The sequence below is a fragment of the Adiantum capillus-veneris genome, chromosome 7, assembly GCF_014529385.1.
Source record: "Adiantum capillus-veneris isolate H3 chromosome 7, ASM1452938v2, whole genome shotgun sequence".
Lineage (NCBI taxonomy): Eukaryota > Viridiplantae > Streptophyta > Polypodiopsida > Polypodiales > Pteridaceae > Adiantum > Adiantum capillus-veneris.
Genome location: NC_140937.1, coordinates 83,553,256 through 83,573,882, shown reverse-complemented (window position 1 = coordinate 83,573,882; position 20,627 = coordinate 83,553,256). Strand labels below are relative to the sequence as shown.

General features: G+C 45.8%; 1 protein-coding gene across 1 annotated transcript in view; it reads right to left on the bottom strand.

Moving 5' to 3' along the window:
• Positions 1 to 446: 446 nt before the first annotated feature.
• Positions 447 to 20,627, bottom strand: part of LOC147454137 (serine/threonine-protein kinase STY46-like) — a 31,989-nt gene continuing 11,808 nt past the window's right edge. The window contains exons 10-16 of the mRNA XM_086516160.1: positions 2,609 to 2,682; positions 2,354 to 2,529; positions 1,727 to 1,822; positions 1,547 to 1,627; positions 1,404 to 1,457; positions 891 to 1,025; positions 447 to 794 (exon numbers count right to left, since the gene is read on the bottom strand). Coding sequence (XP_086372286.1) covers positions 723 to 794; positions 891 to 1,025; positions 1,404 to 1,457; positions 1,547 to 1,627; positions 1,727 to 1,822; positions 2,354 to 2,529; positions 2,609 to 2,682 — 688 coding nt within the window. The 3' untranslated portion in view covers positions 447 to 722. The remainder of the gene's footprint in view (positions 795 to 890; positions 1,026 to 1,403; positions 1,458 to 1,546; positions 1,628 to 1,726; positions 1,823 to 2,353; positions 2,530 to 2,608; positions 2,683 to 20,627) is intronic.

Below are 20,627 nucleotides of genomic sequence, written 5' to 3'. Positions count from 1 at the left end.
TTAGTGCTCCCGAAAGATCCCCGTCAGGCCAGAGTCCTCTTTTTAGGACTCCATATTCACCCACCCTAAGGGCCTAGTCCGCAATGACCAGACATGCTCCCAATTTCTAACATCCAGTGTTTCTGCCTCGTCCAGCTTCATCTCTAAAATTGAGGCAAATAAAACTTAAGTAAATAAAATTCAGCATGCTATCTATAATCTTCTTACATTTGGCATGTAATGACTTCCACCATGTTTTAGTTTAAACTATGAACCCTTAATATAATAAGCCTTCCACCATAGCGTAGCGTCACACCAACCGACTAAATATGTCAATCTGGCAAACAAGTTAAACCCTAACAGAATGATGGCAGAAAAGCTGGCAATTCTTTCAATCCTCCTGACCCGATAACAACCGATCCTATTTTACAATTGTAGCCATGATTAGGCCATAATGAGCAACGACGGGGAAAAACAGTAACCCTCGACTTGAAAAGTACATTATCTGGTCAAAATTTTACAAGACCAACTTAGCTTCTATACAAAATTGAAGCTTCTCATAAAAATGAAGGAGCAGACAATGCTTTTGAATTTGAAGCAAGAACTCCACAACAAGACACACAAAATTATGCCAAAACAATGACAAATATCTCACTGTTGAGTTGAGAAGGAAAGAAAATCTATACCAGGGCATTTGTTGGAAAGAATATTATCAACAAATAGACATGAACAGCTACATACAATTAGTGGCCGGGCTTCTTTAGCGATGAGAAGAAACCACCGCCTTTTTTCTCCTTTTTCTCCTCTTCAAGGACCTACAAGCAGACAGACAGCGAGTCAGCGTCACACAATTGCATGAGCCAATGTCAGATTTACAAAGATCAAGCAAGTCCTTCCAGAGTTTTTTCGACCTCTTTCATGATGTCCTGAAGAATAGTAGTTATTTCTGTAAACTCCGGGCGTTCCACTGGATCGTGTTGCCAGCATCTCGGAAGAAGCTCTGCAAGCCTTGGGTGGATATTCTTGGGAATGGTGGGCCTTAATCCCTGAAAAAGAAAGTGGAATCTGTGGTGTTAAAATCCATTATTGGTGTATTTACTTAATACTGAGAGCAAAGTCCCACAGAGTACAAATAGGAGGGGTGGGGGGAAGAGAGGCATCGCACGCAGGGGCAGATTATCGAAAGTGGAAATTGATAGATAGTATTGAAGCATTTTCATTGGGCAAGTTGGTTCGAGAAACAAGGAGAAGGCGAGATTCTGCAGAAAAATAGCATATCCCTTCCCTTTGTCGTAGTGCTAGCAGAATGGCAGCAGGGCTTCTACAAATGAGGAGAAAGCCGATTTACTATGCTTGGGAAATTGCTTCACCCCACTCCCCACATTCACACAAGGTGCGACTCAGCTCTATGCCAACATTATTACCTTTTGAACCACCCCCACTGCAGCTTGCAAGGGAGTCAAGTGATCGTATGGCAGCTGCATCAAGGAAAGACCCAGCAGAAAGTATCAGGTCTAGTTCATTAAAACACAAAATTGTTAAAGCTAAATGAAAGTTATTAACCAACCTTGCCAGTTAACAGCTCCCACAATACAACACCAAAGCTAAAAACGTCTGCTTTGCGGTCATAAGGTCGATGCTCAATGACCTACTTTTCAAGTTAAGCCTTAGACTTGTTTAGATCTTGTTTTGGATCAAAGACCAAGGAGACAACACTAAAAGCACAATTACAGAAAAATGATTCTACCTCAGGAGCCATCCACCTATAGGTACCCGTTTCTGCTGTCATAACACCGCTTTGAGCTTGAACTCGGGCCACCCCAAAGTCAGCAACCTTGATGACCTGCAAGAACATTTAAGAATTCACACATGTCATTCCTTGCTTAAAGGAAAAACTTGAAAGTATGTCATAAAGGCCCTCTCCCTACTTTCTTACTTAAAGCACAAACTATCTATCTAATAACAAAAATCATATAGGCGCACTCCCTTGGTGAGGATGTCATCTCCAACAATATCCTATTCAACACTAATGTTCATTTGAAAAGAGGCCTTGTGACAGTTGTTCTTCTCTAAATCACAAAGATTGTGTGGTAGCGAGGGAAGCCAGTGGTCTCCCACCCCCAAGATTTGGCAGTGAGTTTGGACTGAGCTGCCCTCTTGAACAATGGCACTAATTAATCTAAGTGCATATATTAACTAGTCTTGTCAAGAAAATTTTCATTTTAGTAAGCACAAAAGGCCCATGGTAGAGCCATAACGCAAATTGTCTGGGCTAAAAGTACTTGCACAAGACTGCAGACCCATAACTCCAGACAGAGATCACTATTTAGTAAAAGCAAATTGCCACCCAACCTGCATTTTTAACTTCTCTCACCTCATGCTCGTCCATCAAAAGATTTGCAGCCTTCAAATCTCTGTGAATAATGTTACATTGGTGTAGATAATCCATTCCTCTTGAAACATCAATTGCTACTCTGAGTAATGTCGGGAGCTTGAACATACTTTTGTGCTTATGCAACTGATCATAGACACTTCCTCCTGACATAAACTCTGGACAAACATGCCAATTGTATATGAGAAGCTTGCATAAGAAGTTATAATAACCACATGTATGAATTAAAAAGTTTACCTGTTACAATGCAAAGGTGAGGAGGACGTGTACACGCACCAATAAACTGCACCACATTCTTGTGACGAATTTTCCTGCAAAACAACAGGTCACCAGCTTTAACTAGCAAGCATTAAGGCATCGATTTTAAGGCCGCTGATTCATCAAATAAATGTTAGCATGGGTGCCAGCACAAATGCTAAACTAGACCCACTGGTCATTCACTCCAATATGGAAAATAAACAAAAGAGTCACCTTTGGCAGGCTCCTGGGCAACAACAAGCATCTAAAATGATGGAGTGTGTTCAGCAGGCAGTCTAGCTTGGCATAATTCTACTTATGTGATCTTCATTGGAAACTTTTAGTGGGCTCCATCTCGAAGACCTGCTAGGATCAAAGATGGGCCTTATAATCGAAGGTAACCCTTAAAAGTTCTAAAACTTAAACCGCAAGTTCCTTCGATTTGTAACCACAACTCTTCATAATTACTACTTGTCTTCCCTTTAGTGCCTTGGATCCATCCTGCACACATCATATGTCACAAGCCATACAAGCACAAAACAAACGTTAAGGACCGGAAATACGTTCAGCTCACAGCAAGGCTCACCCCTAAGCCTAATAGCCAACGGAATTTGTGCCACAACAGCTAGGGTCCCAAACTACCCTGGCTATTTTCTTCTATTATTCCCACTTTTTTGGGTCATGGGGAATTTGAGGGGAGTCGGGTAGCAAGTATAGACCTCTATATAGGGGAGGGGGCGACCCCTCCCCTATATAGACCTCTATTTGAGGGGAGTCAGGTAGCAAGTATAGACCTCTATATAGGGGAAGGGGGCACCCCATTTTGGCATTGTGTCTAGAGCCTTGTACCTCTCATGTTTAGCAGAGTTTCCCTTGCAGGGCTTGCCCGCTCTCTCTCCATCTTCTCTCTCTACCATCTCTCTCCTCTTCTCCTCTCTCTCTTATAGCGTTTCTCTCTCCCACGTGTTTTCCTTGTCACCACACCTTTCGCTCCACGTTGACAAGCGCAACTACGGGTTACCGCTTGCTCCTCCTTGAGATAGGTCGCAAGCAGAGTATGAAGAGAGTCCTGTAGTAGAGCGACATGTGTCCATAGTGAGTCACGCCATCTTTGCAATTTGCAACCTTTGGAGAATCCGTAGAATATGCAATACTCCAAGGTGCCAGAGATGTACATCACGTACAAAGAGCACGCTGTCAATGTCACTCTCGAGGCTTGGTCATGCGGAGTGCCAATAGGTCTACAGGTCTTCCTCCCCAATCTGTCCAAGATGTCTTGTGTATACTTCCGTTGCGACATGGACATGGCTCTATGTGCTACGTGGACATGCTACATCGACTACTAGAGCCAATCTTGTACATAGCAGTGTCATAAGAGCCTAGGAAATTTAGTACCCGCAATTTGTGAGCCTGTTCACAGGTGTCAAAATAGGCAGTGGAAGATGCAATGAAGACAAGAACTAGCCTCTGATCCGGTGGACGCCTCAACTCCGATAAGGTCCTCTGACACTAGAGAACACCTACAATGCCACATACATGAACAAGGCAATTGTGGAGAAGAGAGATCATTGAGGTAGAAGAAGACAAGACATCTCCAAATGAGAGAGAGAGAGAGAGAGAGAGAGAGAGAGAGAGAGAGAGAGAGAGAGAGAAAGAGAAATGAAATGTAATGAAATGTTATATTAACATCTTCAAAGGGCCAAAGTGACCTATGAGACCAGAAAGTTACAATGCGGTGGATCTGATACAAAGTCAGAGTAACAAGATGACAAAATGAAAAAATAAAATACTATGGAATCCTAGACTGCTGGGTGTGGGCTAAGCAGCTAAAACAGCTAGCTGGGATAGCTAGATCACAGGAGATCCAGCATCGGTCGCTGGCGGATCTCATCAATCTCCTCCATGGTCAGAAGTCTGACCGGGCGTCGTGCATGTCGAGCCAAAGTGACCCGAATCCTCTGATGCAGCCTCTGCCGATGCTGTGTAGTCCTCCGCAGTCGTGGGCGTCTGGATCTCCCCAGCTCACTCGCTCGGTCGATCAATATGCCTCTGGTGTAAAGCGACGAGCCCTACTGTGGTAGTAACTCCTTCGGGTGTCCAGTGACAACTCTAAAGAAGTCTGTGATCTGTCTCTAAGACCGGCTAGTCTTTCCTCTCATCAAGCTCTCTGTGTCTGCGCAGCTCGAGCAAAAACAAACCCAGGCATCTCTGATCCTCGTACCGCATGACTCTAGAGAATAGTCCAAAGCCCTCTCTGAACAAGCAATGGAAACGGCCTCGTATCTCGTAGTAGACGGGGCAGTGGCATGTGTAGTGCAACTCTATCTCAGGCTCGATGTCACACAGGGGGCATGTCCTTGCCTCTGTTGGTACTCCGCTGTATCTCCCAGTCTCGATCCGCAGCTGGTGTGAAGATGTGCGTATCTGGCCAATAGCACATCGTATCCCATGAGACAGGTGTGTGTCCATGTATCTGGGCCTCGTCACAAAACCATCCTCCGTAAGCTGGAGGAGATGCTCTCTGTAGAAAGCCATCTTCGTGCCTAGCTCCTGTACTGGTTGTATCCATGTCCTCTTGGTGTCTAGCTGAGTCAAGTCCTGGCGAATGAGCCTGGTGATCTCGGACTGTGTAAGAGTCAGAGAGGGCGCATCTAGTGAGTATTGGAAAGGAGGCAATCTGTCTATGCTGAACCCACGCGCCTGAAACCATGACGTCATCTCCCCATACCAGCATGTTGTATCTCCCTGCATGGCTAACTGTCGAGAGGACTCAAGTGCCAGGCGTGCATATCTGTCTTTGGGAAGTTCCCACATGCGGTGTATGAAGGAGACGGATCTAATGAGCGCCTCAACCACCAGTGGGGGGGCAGCTAGCTCTGCTCGTATAATAGCACGTGGTACTGAAGCCTTGGCCCTAATGAGCCGCGAGATCATAGAGACCAGAGGCTTCTCCATGTCCCCCCATCCATCACTGCGGCCTGTCCTCCCGTGATGGTCTAGTGAAGGTCCCCAAATCTCAGCTCCATAGAGCAATACAGAAGCCACCAAAGTGTCAAAGAGCCAATGCTTCGTCCGAGGCTCCTGAAACTGAACCTGTGAACACATCCTTTCCAATTTACCCAATGCTGCATGGGCTCTGGTCAATCTAGTCTCTGTTGCCCTCAATGAAAATGCTGGCCCACTAAAAACCACTCCAAGGTAAGTGTAAGCATATGTATACTCCACCTTCTCCTGGCCGTATGTGAAGGCGGGCACTGACCTCCTGATCCACTGTGGGGTGGTATTAAATACCATGACCTTGGTTTTACCAAGGTTGACGGACAAACCACTTTCTTGGGCAAACCTATGCAAAGCATCCGGGTGACGTTGCATCCCCTCCGGAGAGTCAGAGATCAAAACAATATCATCAACATATAACAATAGTGGAATCCATGTCCGTGCCAGCTGTGCACCTCTACCACCATCTCTCTCAATGTAGTCAAAAACCTCATCTACATACATACCAAATAGAGTAGGAGAGAGCGGGCAGCCTTGCTTCACCCCAATAGTGGAGTAAATTGGTGTGGATAGACCCTCTGGGGTGCGTACATGCCCCACTACTGACTTGTATAATGCCATGACCCCCCAAATGAGCTTTGTGGGTACTCCCATCTGCTGTAATCTGCGCATCAATCTAGCTCTGGGCACTGTGTCAAATGCTTTACGAAAATCCACAGAGCTGCAATAGATCCGTCTCCCACGCGATCTGCCCTCCTCAATGATGGCTCTGAGTGTCAAGATATGGTCAAGAGTAGAAAAACCCCTCCTGAAACCTGCCTGCCCGGCTGCGCGCATCCCCTCCCTCTCTCCCATCTACTCAACTGCTGCTCAAGAATAGATGCGTACAACCGTGCCAATGTGTGTCCAATCATAATAGTGCGATAGTTCCCAGGCTCCATAGGGTCTCCCGATTTGAAGATAGGTACAATAGTAGATAGGCTCCAAGTATCAGGCAAGCCCTCACACATGGCACGGTTAAACATAACTGCTAGAAGCTCTACTAGTAGATCTCTGGCATGCATGAAATGCTCAGCCACTAAGCCATCATGATCATATGCTCTCCCATTCCTCATCCTGTCAATGGCCTTCCTGATCATCTCAGCGGTGAAAAAAACACATGTGTGTGGGCATGGATCGGGGGGGTCGGGAAGGGGGGGCTGCTCAAGAACTGTGTACAAAGATGATGCATACTGGCCCCAAGCCTCTGTAGAAGTGATGGCAGGGAGGGGGGGGGGGGGGGGGGGGGTGCTCATGAAAGAGCCTCCACGCCTCACGTGAGTCCTAACTCAAGAATAGCTGGTATAGATCCTGCTCTAGGCGAGCCAAAAATGCCCTCTTCTTCCGCCGCACTAGGCGCCGGAAGTCAATCTGTGACTACCTATGAGTGATGTCCCCCAAAAGCACCTCCCTCTGAAGTCTAGCTCTAGTGTTCCAGCATTCCTCATCATACCAACTGTTCTGGGGCATGCTCCCCGAACGGTGTCTCTGCTCAGGCTGGGTATGTGGGTATGCCTTTGCTGCTACATCATGTAGTGTCTGTGTCAGTATAGTAGTAAGCTCCTCCAGAGGTCGCCCTGGCTCCTCTGTGCACAGGCGTCTGTAGATCCCATCTATGTATACAGAGTCCGTCTCCCGCGTGAAGGTGTAGCGAGTAGGGGCTGCTGCCCCGTAACCTGTGTGCTACACTAAACTGAAAAGAAATGGTTAGCGATACAAGAGCATGATCCACTGCCACACCAACAGGTCTAGGTCCAACCGTGAGGTCCTGGATACTAGAGATGAGGCTCGGTTTGTGCCATGACATAGTCCACTGTGCTGGCTCCATGTCTGTGTGGAAGCATGTGAAGCCTCCCGAAGCAGGAAACCTCTGTAGGCCATTCAAGATGGCCAGTCCATGTGCGGTGCCCATGTCTATCAGGTGTCGCCCATACTCAGTATATTCCGCATCGTGTGATAGTCTCGACAGGCCCGTCTCTACAACATCTAGCTCTCTCAGCATCTCCTTTGAAGTATCATAAAACACTGTCTGGTGATGGGCAGTCTTAGCATTGAAGTCCCCTAGAATGATAATGTCACCATCTCTAGAGAACTCCCATATGTCATCATCCAAAATAGAAAAGGGGGACTATCCTCTGGGTGATGCATAGACCGACGTACTCGGGGGAAAGTAGCAAATAGCAATGTAGAGATATCTGTCTGTCTCTGCTTTCAATCTCACCCACATGTACCTAGCCTGCTCATCCCTGTGGGCAATATGTATCAATGGCTGCAAATCCTCTCTAAATAACACTGCCACTCCGCCCGAGCCCCGTCCTCTGTGCTCTGAGCGTGTCTCTTGTCTGTAAGCTGTCTCCCATCTGTATCCACTGATGTGAGGCATGGATTGCCCATGGGCCTAGTGTGTCTCAGAGTAAAAGATGATGTCTCTTCCAGTAAAGCTATCCTCAAAAGCACCCACATCAAGACGCATGGATCCATTACAGTTCCATGCCGCCACTTTGAGAGTGGTCCCATAAGTCTCGCACCGTCATGTGGAGCGTCGCTCCAATATTACTACTCTTCCATCTCGGTAAAAGGCAATCTTGCCTTTTCCCCTTGCCGCTCTAATCTCCAGCATTACTTCCTACACATGAGCGATTTGCGAGAGGATAAGATCATCCCCGAGAAAAATGCCCGTCTCTTTAAGGGTTGGCCTTTTCTTCAAGGACTTCTTCGCTTCCATGGAGGGAAAACGGAGGATGAGTGCCCTTTCTTTTGAGATTTCCCCACTGCTTCCATTTTTCTTTATGTTGCCCACTCTCCAAGCTCTTGTGTGCGTCGGCTCATGAACCCCCATCAAGGCCATGAGTTCTTTTACCTCTTCGTCCACATTGCCTTTGCCTTTAAGACTGCAAATTCTCACATGTAAAGCGCGCATGTGTCTTCTTTGCTCCTCCTCTTGTGTCTGATTATGATAGTGGGTGTGGACGTGGACGTTATCTCCTTGCCTTTTCCTTTCTTAGCCACCTCGATCCATTTCTCAGCTTCATCCGCCTTCTACTGAGTTTTTGTAAGAACATCCACCCAAGAAGTCGTCATCTCGTTGTGTTGCTCTTCTCCCTCTTTGATGGCCCGTACTTGCTCCTTGATCGTGTTGATTTCTTCGATTACTGAGGGTTGCACTTCGCCCTCTTCCAGTGTGTTTCTTGATCGTGCTTCGGCGAGATCTTTCTTGAGTGACGCAATCTCTTCATCCTGAGTCGTCACTCGGTCTTCCAATACGTTTATCTTGCTTTCTTGGATCAGGACGCGTCCTTCGAGGATTTTTATTGTGCCCAATAGATTGCGGTTCATCTTGGTAATAGTCTCCGTCATTTCCTCTTTGCACTTTTGAATGGCATCCTCTAGGGGGTCGGCTTTATCACTCAGCTTCCTCATGCTTAATGGCCGTCCGGAAAAGAGCCACTAAGCGCACATATGCATCCACACTATGCATACATTGTCTCCCGCATCAAGCATTCCACGGCGGGTAAAGGTACAACCACAGCCCATTGCGGGCGTCAGCCTTAAAGCCAAAATAATGGAGGGGCTCTCGATGGAGCCACCCCTGATAACCAGGGCGCAACCTTGCTGTAGACTGCCCCGAACCTGCACCTGTACCTACTGAGAACAGCACGCGGCCCCCCGAGAGAGAGACCTGTTGGGTTGATCGCGACCTGCTTGCTGCTTGCATGCCTGCTAGAGACGTTCTCGAGACTTATTTGCTGCCCGCTCAGGATCTGCTGAACCTGCTCGTGACCCGCTGAACCTGTGCTGCTACCTCAGTGACACACAAAACCCTAACTGCTCACGACCTGCTGAACTGCTCGCGACCTGTTGAGAGAGAGAGAGGGCGAGCGAGCAGAGGGCGGGGGCGCGTGAGCAGGGGCGGGTGGGTGCACAGCAGCAGCAAGCGAGGGTGTGTGCAGGGGCGGGTGGGTGAAGAGCAGCGAGTGAGCAGGGGGGAAACAGGCGCGCGCGCAGGGGCAGGGGGAGAGAGAGAGAGAGATGTACTTTCAAGAGCGAGGGGCGACAGGGCTAAAAGCTCCTCGCAGCGGCAGATACTGTCATCAACACCTTCTCTGAGAGAGAGAGAGAGAGAGAGAGAGAGAGAGAGAGAGAGAGAGAGAGAGAGAGCTCTCCATGCTGATAACAAACTGCTCAAACAAGTGACCTCGGTCTCTAACATGGGCCCCAACAACTCTGGCATGCCCTAAGAGCATAGATCTGGTGTATCTCCTACTGGCGAGATCTGATCTGGATCTGGATCTCAGATGAGATACTTTGCCACTGCATGATCACAAAACCTTCTGTGAGGCTGCCCTGAGGAGAGAACTGCACCGTAGAAAGGGTTGCCCTACTGCCCCTGCTGCCAATAAAAATGTAAGATAGGCTGATCTGAAAACGCCATAGACTGAGAAAAATGCTAGGAGAGATCACCTAGGTGCGTACCCTCGCCGATTAGGCCCCCTAAGGGCTGTGCCCCATAGAGGCCCCCCCAGTTGGGCACAACTGGAATGCCTAAAGAGGTCCTTTGCCGCTGCACATACACTACCTCTAAAAATCAGCAAAGGGTACGGGTGCCTTGGAAAAAAAATAGGGGAGGCTGGGATGAAATATCCCTAACCTGTTGGAGCACCCCCTCTTAGCTCCTGGAAAGGAAGACAGGCCAGGAAGCTCGAGTGAGCAATCTGCAACTGTAAGGGGTTTTGTGGATTAAGATATCTGCAACACAACTCCGAGGTCGAACAATACACCCCCGTAGTACCAACCGACCACTACCTCCGAAAGACGTCCGGGAAGTGAAATATTGTCCGTTGGAGAAGAACCTAGTTCTAACAAGAATCTCAACTCAACTCAACCGACTCACAAGTCGCACAACAACCATCTACAAGAGGTATTGCTGCTGACCGCTCCAAGAGAAAGCATCAAAACTGAGGGTAAAGGCATAAGCTACTTGAATCCGGATCATTTCCCAACTCTCAAATGGTTCACCCTCAAGGAAAGAGTCGGAAACCTACACCTCCGGTCACATACCACATGCCAGAATCTCTGAGCTGCTACAGGAAGTCCAAAGAATGCTGACAACCGAGACTACTGAGAAATCAATTGCCCGATGACGACAAACCAAAGAACTGCACCATCCACCATATATCATGATGAACTGCAAATTGTATCTGAAGAAACTTCATCGGAATTGAGAGTGAAAACTGTTACTAATCTTCATTCATGTGAAACACATCCCGAGAGAATAACACCCCACTCTCAGTGAATTGGGAACATACATCCAACACAAAGGAACACACATCAATATTGAGACTACAGCTAATACAGCAAGATCAAAAGATCCTGCACCCAAGCTCTGCAAGAGAAGAACAAGGTGCACATGGAACCAAAAGAACTGGAAGGGAGTAGTTCGCAAAAACTAACGCCCAAGCTGGCTCCACATCCCCCTCTGAAGGGAGAGCACCCAGACCATGGATAACTGCCACAACTCTCCAACACTCTCTACCTGTGCAACTGGATCACCCAAGGTAGTTGACTCCGAAACAAAATATAGATGTGGAACCTAGAACCAAATCTGGGAGAATCAAGAAGACCGTCTCCCAATTGGGAAGAATGCTCGAGGTAATGTAGCTGGTTCCTAGTCCAAGAAGAACCACTATGCACCTATACGAAACTACATGATACCAGCCTAAGGATAAGAATAATAGGTGTGTCCTGAATGGAACAATCTCCAAGGATCACTCTCGAAGACAAAACACGGGAACTACTGCTTGGATGGACTGGATAGAGCGACCGTCACACCACAAATCTGAAAGACGAAGCAACCACTGAAGTGGCTCAAGAAAACAACCGCTATGATACTAACTGCATTGTGGGTTAAAACACACCGTCCAAAAAGCTGCAACCACTGAAGTGGCTCAAGAAAACACCTGCCATGATACTGATTGTGGGTTAAAGCACACCATCCAAAGAGCCGCAAGAGGCGATGTCACAAACTGCTGACGTGTCAAGTCGGTGAAGAGTAGAGCCAACCTTCAGGTCACGGCCGAGGGGCCTAAACCCTAAGAAGAACAAGCAACAACAGAAAAAGAAGTCCTACCAACTTATAAGACCCCATCCAATGGGGTCCAAGAGACATACAAGAATTAAAATAAAGCAAGACCCACACACACACACACACACACACACACAAAGGCTTGCGCAACAATTGATGACGTGGCAGCCGTATGGACGCTACGGAAATTCGGCTGACATGTTGATGTGGCGGCCTGTACAGATTTCCATGATTTGCGTTGTTGATGTGGCAGTTGTCCGGATTTCCGTGATTTACGCTGGACCATATGCTTTTGAGTTTGAAGGCTTATTATGTAAACTGCTTTTGGGCCTAGAGCCTTTAAATACGAGGCCATGGGCTCATTCTTTGGCATGCTTCCTGGAGAAGGTGCAGAGTCTGGAGTACCGGCTTGTACTGAGTTGATGCAATATAAAGAAATACCGAATGGGGCGCCACGGTTTGGGGCCAATACTCTCTGGGGTGGAATTCCGCCACTCCGTGTCGCTTGTCGTCTCTCTCTCTCAGTTCAGTTGTTATTGAAATGCTAAAACTTTGTTCAGTCTGTTCTTTTCTATTGGCACGTGGTGTCCGTCTTGTGACAGGCGAGCAAGGAAACCAAGGACTAAAAGACACCGTGCATGGTACTCCAGTCTCCGCTGAATGGAGCACGGATAGTCAACTTAAGATAATAACCTAGAGGTCCCCCTCTGATAGAGAAGTATCCTCAAAAGTACACTCTAAGGTAACAATTGACTCAACCCCACGTCGAAACAGAGCAAGCATTGTCACTGAAAGCTCCAGAGCTAAAGCCAAGAGCTATCCTCAAGGTAAGAAGCCCTCTTCCCGCTTAGTCCTAGGAAAAGAGAATAAGTACCACCATAAAGAAATCTGAGATAACTTGGAGTAAAATTGCTTCCTCTGTAAGAGACTTGGGCATCCCAAGTCAAAAATCGGGCATGACACACGAGAGAATCACTTAAATACTTCACAATTTTATCACACTTTTAAATTACAGAGTCGGCACGGCCCAGTGTAGTTCCGTGCCCAGAGGTATTGGCCCCAAAAACAGGCGCCCCTTTCGGTATTTATTTTTATATTAATGCTTGAGCAAAGTTACAATTTCCGAGGGACCTCTCCTCTCAGACTCTGCGTCCAGATGCTCTACAGAGTGAGGCCCCAAAAGGTTCTTATAAACCTACAAGGGGTGCTCAAAAGTAGAGCCCCAAAATCATTCAGTTCAAAAGCGATAAACCCAAAAGCATTTGGTCCAAAAACTATCCCCAAAAGCAACCATCGCACATTGCGGAAATCCGTACAGCCTGCCACGTGGCATGTCAACGCAAAACGCAGAGGTCCATACAGCTGCCAAATCAGCATGCGAGTGCAATTCACGAGATTCAGTACTGTTGTCCACGTCATCTGTAGAAATCCGTATGGCTGTCACGTCAATGGGCAAGGCTGCCACGTCATCAGTTTATGACATCCTTTGTAACTAAATAGTAAAACTTGAATCTCATGAATCTCGTGACCCAAAGAGGAACACACCATCGGTAAACTCAAACTGCTAAGAATCCAAAGACATGAAAGGTCGTCACCTGGGGATCATGTTTGCCAAAGAAGCCGTCAGGGTCCAATAGCGCCTAGCTACAAGCAAACTCCCTGATGAGACCAAACCACATGTCCGTCACTCCTCTACAACTGCCAAGATCAAGCCGGTAGGTACAAATCAGCACAATTTGCCAAACTCCATACAGACTCAAAAGAGCACATGTACTCCCACGGTTGTAACTTGCTTCCTTAGAACCTTCACCAAAATTGTCCTTACCACTTGTGCTGAAGAGAATATATCCACCACTAAACTGTGCAATTCATATCAAATACACAACATAATACCAATACTCAAGGTAAGAGTAAAGGAACCGCCTATGGGACCTACAACATGCCCACGACGATTGGAATGGGTTGCCCCAAGATTGGAGCTCTCCAAAGGGAAGTACGAGAGAGGCATCCAAATGTTGCTAACTGATGAAGTAGGAACTAGATGTCCCCACCAACTGCCAACAATGCATGCAAACCTCTCTTCGGTAAATGGAGATAAGAGTAGTCCACACTTCAACAAAACCTCCTCTAACTAATGTCACTGTCGGCTACGCATCTGGCACCACATGCTCCACCTCTAAACCTCATCAGCTGAAGTCCAATAATCATAGAAGGAGTGGTATTGGAGATAGAAGAATCACCCTCTGCCTATCAAAGCCAACTCCAACACACGCACTGGAACATGTACCTACTTTGCTACGTGTTGAAAGAACAAGAGTCTTGCATCCTTGGATGGAAAAGAAAAAAATAGCAAAGAACATCCACTCCTTTTAGAAAGAAAGAGATCCCCCTCTGTCATCCATAATCCACAACCTCGTACACAAGTGCAATTGAAATCATCAACCTGCTATCCTTGGAATAGATAGCTCCATCAACAATTCCAAAAAGGACGTGGACTTGCAAAAGCCACAGCAAATCTGCCATCTCCTCGAAAGAAAACACAAAAGTGAAACCTACTCCAAAAGTGTTTTAGATCATATTGTAGTCCAAACACTTCCCTCTAAAGAAGAAGACAAGAAAAGAAATGGTTCCCCTTGGTGAAGAGAGGTCGGGGTAATCAAGGGTAAAAGACGGGGAAGCCGTAGACGAGGGTCCATAGCCTCCGCATATGTAACAGACTTGGACACTCCAAGTCAAGAATCAATCACGACAGCTCCAAATAACCACTTCAAAACAGTTCACAGTTCACAATAGATTTACACTGGCCCGGCGGAGTTCCGTGCCTAGAGATATTGGCCCCAAAGACTGGCGCCCCTTTCGGCATTTCTTTATGTATTAATCAGTGTTCAAAGTACAACAGAGTGGTTCGGGTTTCACTCTCAGACTCTGCGTCCAGATGCTCTGCAAAGTGTAAACCCTCACCACTTATTTAAAGTTTACAAGGGTTGCCAAAAGCAGAGCCCCAAAAGCTTCAAAATCAAAAGCCTAAATAAAAGCAAAGGCTCTCTCTCAAACTCTCTTGAGTTTTCAAATAAAGCAAAAGCTATTCTCTTTCTCTTCCTTGCAATTTGCGTAGACCAAAAAGCAACCCAACGCAAAATCCGTCGCAATTTATGGGATTCTGCCACGTCATCACCACGGAAATCTATCTGCTGCTCTTTTTAGGGTTAGGGTTTTTGTTGTTTAGGGTTTCTAGCAGATTTTAAGGTTTACAAGTTTTAGGGTCAGGATTTGCAGATTTTGGGTTTTCAACAGTAGTTATGGTTTTGGCTCTCGAGCAGACACGTCATCACTTTGTGACATACCCCCCTCTTGAAAGCATTGTAATCGCCCTCGATTACGCCTGCAAAACAGATAGAGGCCATAAACCGTCTAAGCAGACACTGACTGTTAGTACCTACGTACTAGGAACACACATCTAGCACATGTACCAATCGACAGTCACATCACACGACATCACAAGACATCACAGGACATCACATAACATTCAACATTCATTCGGATCTTAGACCATGATTTATCGGCAATGTAGCTAGCAAGCGCATCTAGATCCAATCGGGACTCATCGATGTCCGATTGACTAACCCCTATTGCAACCATGTCTATTCGAGATCAATCAGACCAAAATGTTGCAGTCATTTCGTCTATCAGTTCCTGCACTAAAAAAGAAGTCAAGAACAAAACAGTATCATAATCAGGAATTCCATTTCATAAAGTCATCCAACAGAATACTGTCAACTCTCACTATCCCTAAAGCTCAAAGAGACATCAGTGACTTTAGTATCAAAATCAAGACATCTGTTGACAAAGGAATGGAGTGACTCTCCTCTTGTGCATCTCACTGCACCAGATCTCCGGCCAAGCTGAATTCTGGGTTCCATTTGGAGTAGACTATGCTAAACCAAAAGCATCGAGATAAAGTTTCACAATCCGAGGAGTATTTGCTAGGTCCTCCTCCTCCATCCACTTCGCATCAAATGCAGGGTAGTTCTTGAACTTAACAAAGAACCGCCTTCGGACTTTACCTTTCTTCGTATCCTTATGTGCCAAAATCTGTTCAGGAAGAAGGATCTCCTCGTTTTCTTCCACTTCGGGTTGCTCATCAGGCTCCCCATCATCAGGCACATCACCTTTAAGAGGTTTCAAGGGACTCACATGAAACGCATTGTGAATCCTCCAAGTATCAGGAAGTTTAAGTCAGAAGGATGTCGACATCATTTATCTTTTTCAGTGATCTGGAAAGGTCCGTAGTATCGCATACTAAGCTTCGGAAAAAGCCTCTTCTTTCCCTTTTTCTTTCTCAGGCGTGCCTTCTCAAAACGTAAGAGCACCCAATCGTTCTCCTTCAATGTCAAGTCGCGACGATGGCGATTCGCTGCCTTTTTCTGTCGTTCTTGAGATTTCTGCAAAGTCTCGCGAACCTTGGCAAAAGCGTCTCGCGTATATTCATCCCTTTCAAAAATCTTATCTTTCGTCCTCAGGAAGGGTGGAACCTTCACAGCACCTTCAACAATCTCAAATGGCGCCTTCCCTGTTGAAGAGTGTATCGGCAAATTCTACCAAAGGTAAGTACTTTTCCCATTGAGTCTTCTGATCCGAGATATAAGACTTCAATAAATCTAAAACCACTGAATTGGCAATCTCAGATTGCCCGTCAGTCTGCGGGTGGAACGATGACGAGAACTGCAACCGCGTGTCAATATTCTCCCAAATTGCCTTCCAAAACAAACTCGTATATCAGGGGTCTGTAACAAACGGGAGCGTATAACAATATAAAATATATTCAGATAAATAGAATTTATTGCATAATACTGAAGCCAAAGGATATAGAGAGAAATAGATAGAGAGAGAGAGAGAGTGAGAAGATCGACACAGTACTAGGACCAGAAGATGGGCTGGTCCCCCCCCTTAAAGAGAATCCTTTATTAGGGAGAATCTTTTTACAAGCACAAGAACCGGAGAAACCCCTCTGTTCTACATCTCTGACTCGATGGTCGTTCCTTCCCGTAAGGGAAATCCGAGAGACGAGCTCTCAATCCTTTTTCCGTCTGTACTCCGAGTCGAGACTCCACAGACAATTTCCGAATTCCGTTCCCGGAATTCCCAAGCGTAGGCCGAAGCCTTTTCGCTTCTCCTTCGGAATGAAGTACTTGCAAACACACACGCAAACACGCGACAACATTTCGTATAGCGAATCCACAATAGATACCTATCGCTCTTGCGCAGGAAAAAGCGACTTCCGGGCTTCGTAGTCTCGCGCGATCTCTCGCGTCTTCTGGCGGCAAAGTCTTCGCGTCTTCTAGCGGCAGAGTCTTCTCTTGTTGGCGTTGGTTACTCCTTTTCAGTGAGGGCCTGTGGTGCTTTTATAGCTCCTTGACCACGGCACGAAAAGCTACTCGCGTAGAGATCGCGGCCGTTTTTTTTTTTTCAAAAAAGAGAATTTTTTTCGTTTTTTTTTTTTTGTTCTACCCGAAATAGGGAGAGAGAATTTGCTGGCTGGTTTTGTTGTTTTATTTTCTAAGTGGCTGCCCACTTATTAAGTGGACCGCCGGCATATTTTAAAATTGGTCTGAACCTGCCCAAAAACTCAATAAAACCTTATAAGTTTAAAACAATGCTTTTCACAGCACTTCCCAGGCGTCCCTGAATGCAACCACATGCACAAATGCAATGCAGACAAAGATTCCTCGCAGGAAAGCGTTTGCTCTTCCCGGAAAACTTGTTAAAATATTCCGCTTTTTAAGAAAAGCTTCTCAGAACCCATCTTTATTCTTGTGCTTGCGTCTTTACGCGTATTCCTCTTTCAAGTTCGGATTTCCTCTCGACTTGGATATCCCCTTTCCGATGCACCCGTCACCCACCTTGTGGCACATCAAGAATACCCATCACCTAGTCCTTTCCTACCGAACTTACGGTACAATCTCCTTCACGATGCTCTATGTCACCCATCCTGTGACGCATTAGAGATGTCCGTTCCTGGATGGTTGGATACTTCTTTCCGATGCTCCCTGTCACCCATCCAATCTGACGCATCAGAAGTACCCGTTCCTAGTGGCCTTACAGATATTCCCGTTCTCAGTGCTCCCGTTATAACTTTCAATGACGCACTAGGAATACTCTGTACTCGGATGTGTCTAGTGAGAAAAACCCTCACTTAAAATTCCAATAATTCATTTAGAATTATTTTTCCTTGGTGTTCCAAGCGAGAAAACCCTCTCACTTATAAGTCCAATAATTCATTTAGAATTATTTTTCTGGCAGATAAAGCCAATTTGGCAACATCCCTCTCACTTATAAACAGTTGTCCTCAATTGTAGAGATCCAACTGAACTGTCGGGGAGAAACCAGAAAGATTCCAAATCTTGCTCAATGGTGAGTTGAGCTAGTCCTTTCTCAAAAGAGAACTTAAAAATTAAATTAAACAATAACTCATTAATTCAATACTTACCTTACCGGTTCATGTCTCTCCTCTAGTATCTCGAGGATATCCTTCACCTTTCATTAAAGTTACGAGCCATGTAAGAACTCGTCATTCGCATCTTTCCAACAAATTGAAAGTTTACTCATTCGAGAATCTGTTAACTCAATTCCACCTTCTCAATCCCGAGAAGAATAATCCTCCTAAAAATCAATTTAAGTCTATGTCCTTGCGCATAACCTTGCGCTATTATCCCTGAGGATATTAAACCTCTTCTGTCCTCCCACATAGGGAATGCCCAGATCATAGAGTATTAATCTCGATGTCTTTTTTTCACAAACAAAGTCTGCGATCACCTTAAAGAAGGTTCTTGTTTCGGGCCGTCGCTCAACATAGGCGGACAGTTCCAATCCGAAGATTCCTTGTGCACGGCAGCACTTCCTTCCAATTTTTTTCCTCCTGCGAGTTATTACCACCAGCAGTGTTTTCCCGACGCCCATTAGCTCTCTTCCTTACAAAATCCTCAAAAATGATTCACCTTGCGAACATCAATGACGACTTGCAAAATCTCAGGCAGAAAGGATTCTAGCCATAGCATTTTCTGAACGTACGTTCAAACCTCGTTCACAATAGAGCGAACCCTCTTTGATTCTCAGGGATGTTCTCCCATATGTAATTCTTACCATTTTGAAACAGTTGGTGAACTATATTCTTACGAACATAATAGTTCGAATTTATTTCAGCAGCGTGTAAATGCTACTTGACCTGCTCATATAGAAACATATACCGCAACCAAAAGTTGCTACTGTAATGGTAAAGGCACATAGGGTACTCAATGATCAACGACCATCCGAAAGCCTCTCCTCCGTAGAGAAATTCAAATTCCTTCTACCGAACACATCTCAAATAGAGATTCTCGTGTCGGAATATCCTTGCGCGCAAAAAGGCGCTTAAGAGAGTATAACAAAGTCTCGTCCAGTTCCTTGGCATAGGTATGCATCTTCGTGTGTTATCCATGTACTCAAAAGTGTACATAATACTTAAGCTGTGTTAAAAGTTTTGGTGAACATGGGAAATTGCCTTCCCTTCGTAAGATCCTTAGAGCGAAGACGCTCACCGGACGATCCCTTGGCTCGATCTTAGAGCAAAACCCGATCATGAAATAAACTAGGATTTCAATCTTTGGAGTCCTCGACCACAAGCCGTAGCAATCTCTTGCTTCTTTACTCATAAAGAGAGTGTCCATTCACTTGTGCGAAAAGCACTACCATGTCTTCCCTGACCGGGTAGGAGATGTTGGTTCATAAGCTTAGCGAAAGCTTTTCTTGGTTGAAAGCTCGGAATGGTTCCTTCCTTTCTACCGTCCTACCCGCAATAGCAGGTAATTTGTTTGTGAACTACCGGATACGAGATTAATAGTTGACCTTCCGAATGGTTGAGCAAACCAATTCATCTCAGAAAACAATGTTTCAAATTGATCCTACTCTCATAAATACTCGAGAGTGATTGTCCTGGTTAGACACATGCATATCTCGTGCATAAAAGCAATACGCATTTTATGAGTTCCTCAAAGATTTAACTTTGATCAAAGACCTGTCCTCTCACTTAAAGTTTGAGGGTCAAAAACTCAGGAGTTAGATTGAATTCCCATACTCCAAACTTTCTCCGGATAGCAATGTATCCTTCGAGGAGAGGTAACAAAAATTCGTTGTTTCTGTGTTCAATGGTTCTCGTCCCATTGCCGGGATTGTATTCTATGTACATCAAGGTGTACACTTTTAGCTTTTATTGTTGACTCCACCATCTGCTGCAAAGTATCTTGTAGATGGGTTTACAAAATTCGGGCAAAAGTCCTTCGTTAAATTTGTTCATCTTTCTTTCCTCAGACTCCAGAGAGGATCAAGAGTGGAGCTACCTTGGCAAGAGTGAACCATTACTTGCTTTGACTCGCTCGTGTTCCTATTGGGCAAACCGATCCCAATCTTCTTGGATGCCTTCCTCAAAGCGTAGAGGGGAAAAACAAATGTCGAAAAATTCAGCCTTGAATTGAATCCAAGTCTTGTTGTAAGTTCCTTGCAAAGCTTTGGTATACCACCAAGTACTTGCAATCCCCCTTGGGGTGTTTGGTCACATGCCTCACCTTCGACGCTTTTCAAAAATTGCCGCTTGCAAAGGCAACTTCAAACTGTCGAATGAAAGCGTTAGCTTTTCGGACATCTTCCCATCCGTCAAAAGTATCAAACTTGACCGGAGTGTTATGAGGTCTAAAGACCTTCTTCATATCCTTCCCGGAATGACGGGATTTCTTGGCTATGGTTATGGATTGATGTTCAAGGATATTTTCTGGATTCTGAAGGATCTCGAGCATTCCGCTCCTTGGATTCTCTAGGTTCTTGAGCATCATGCTCTTGTTGCCTTCTCAGAGAATCCCAAGTCTTGTGTCA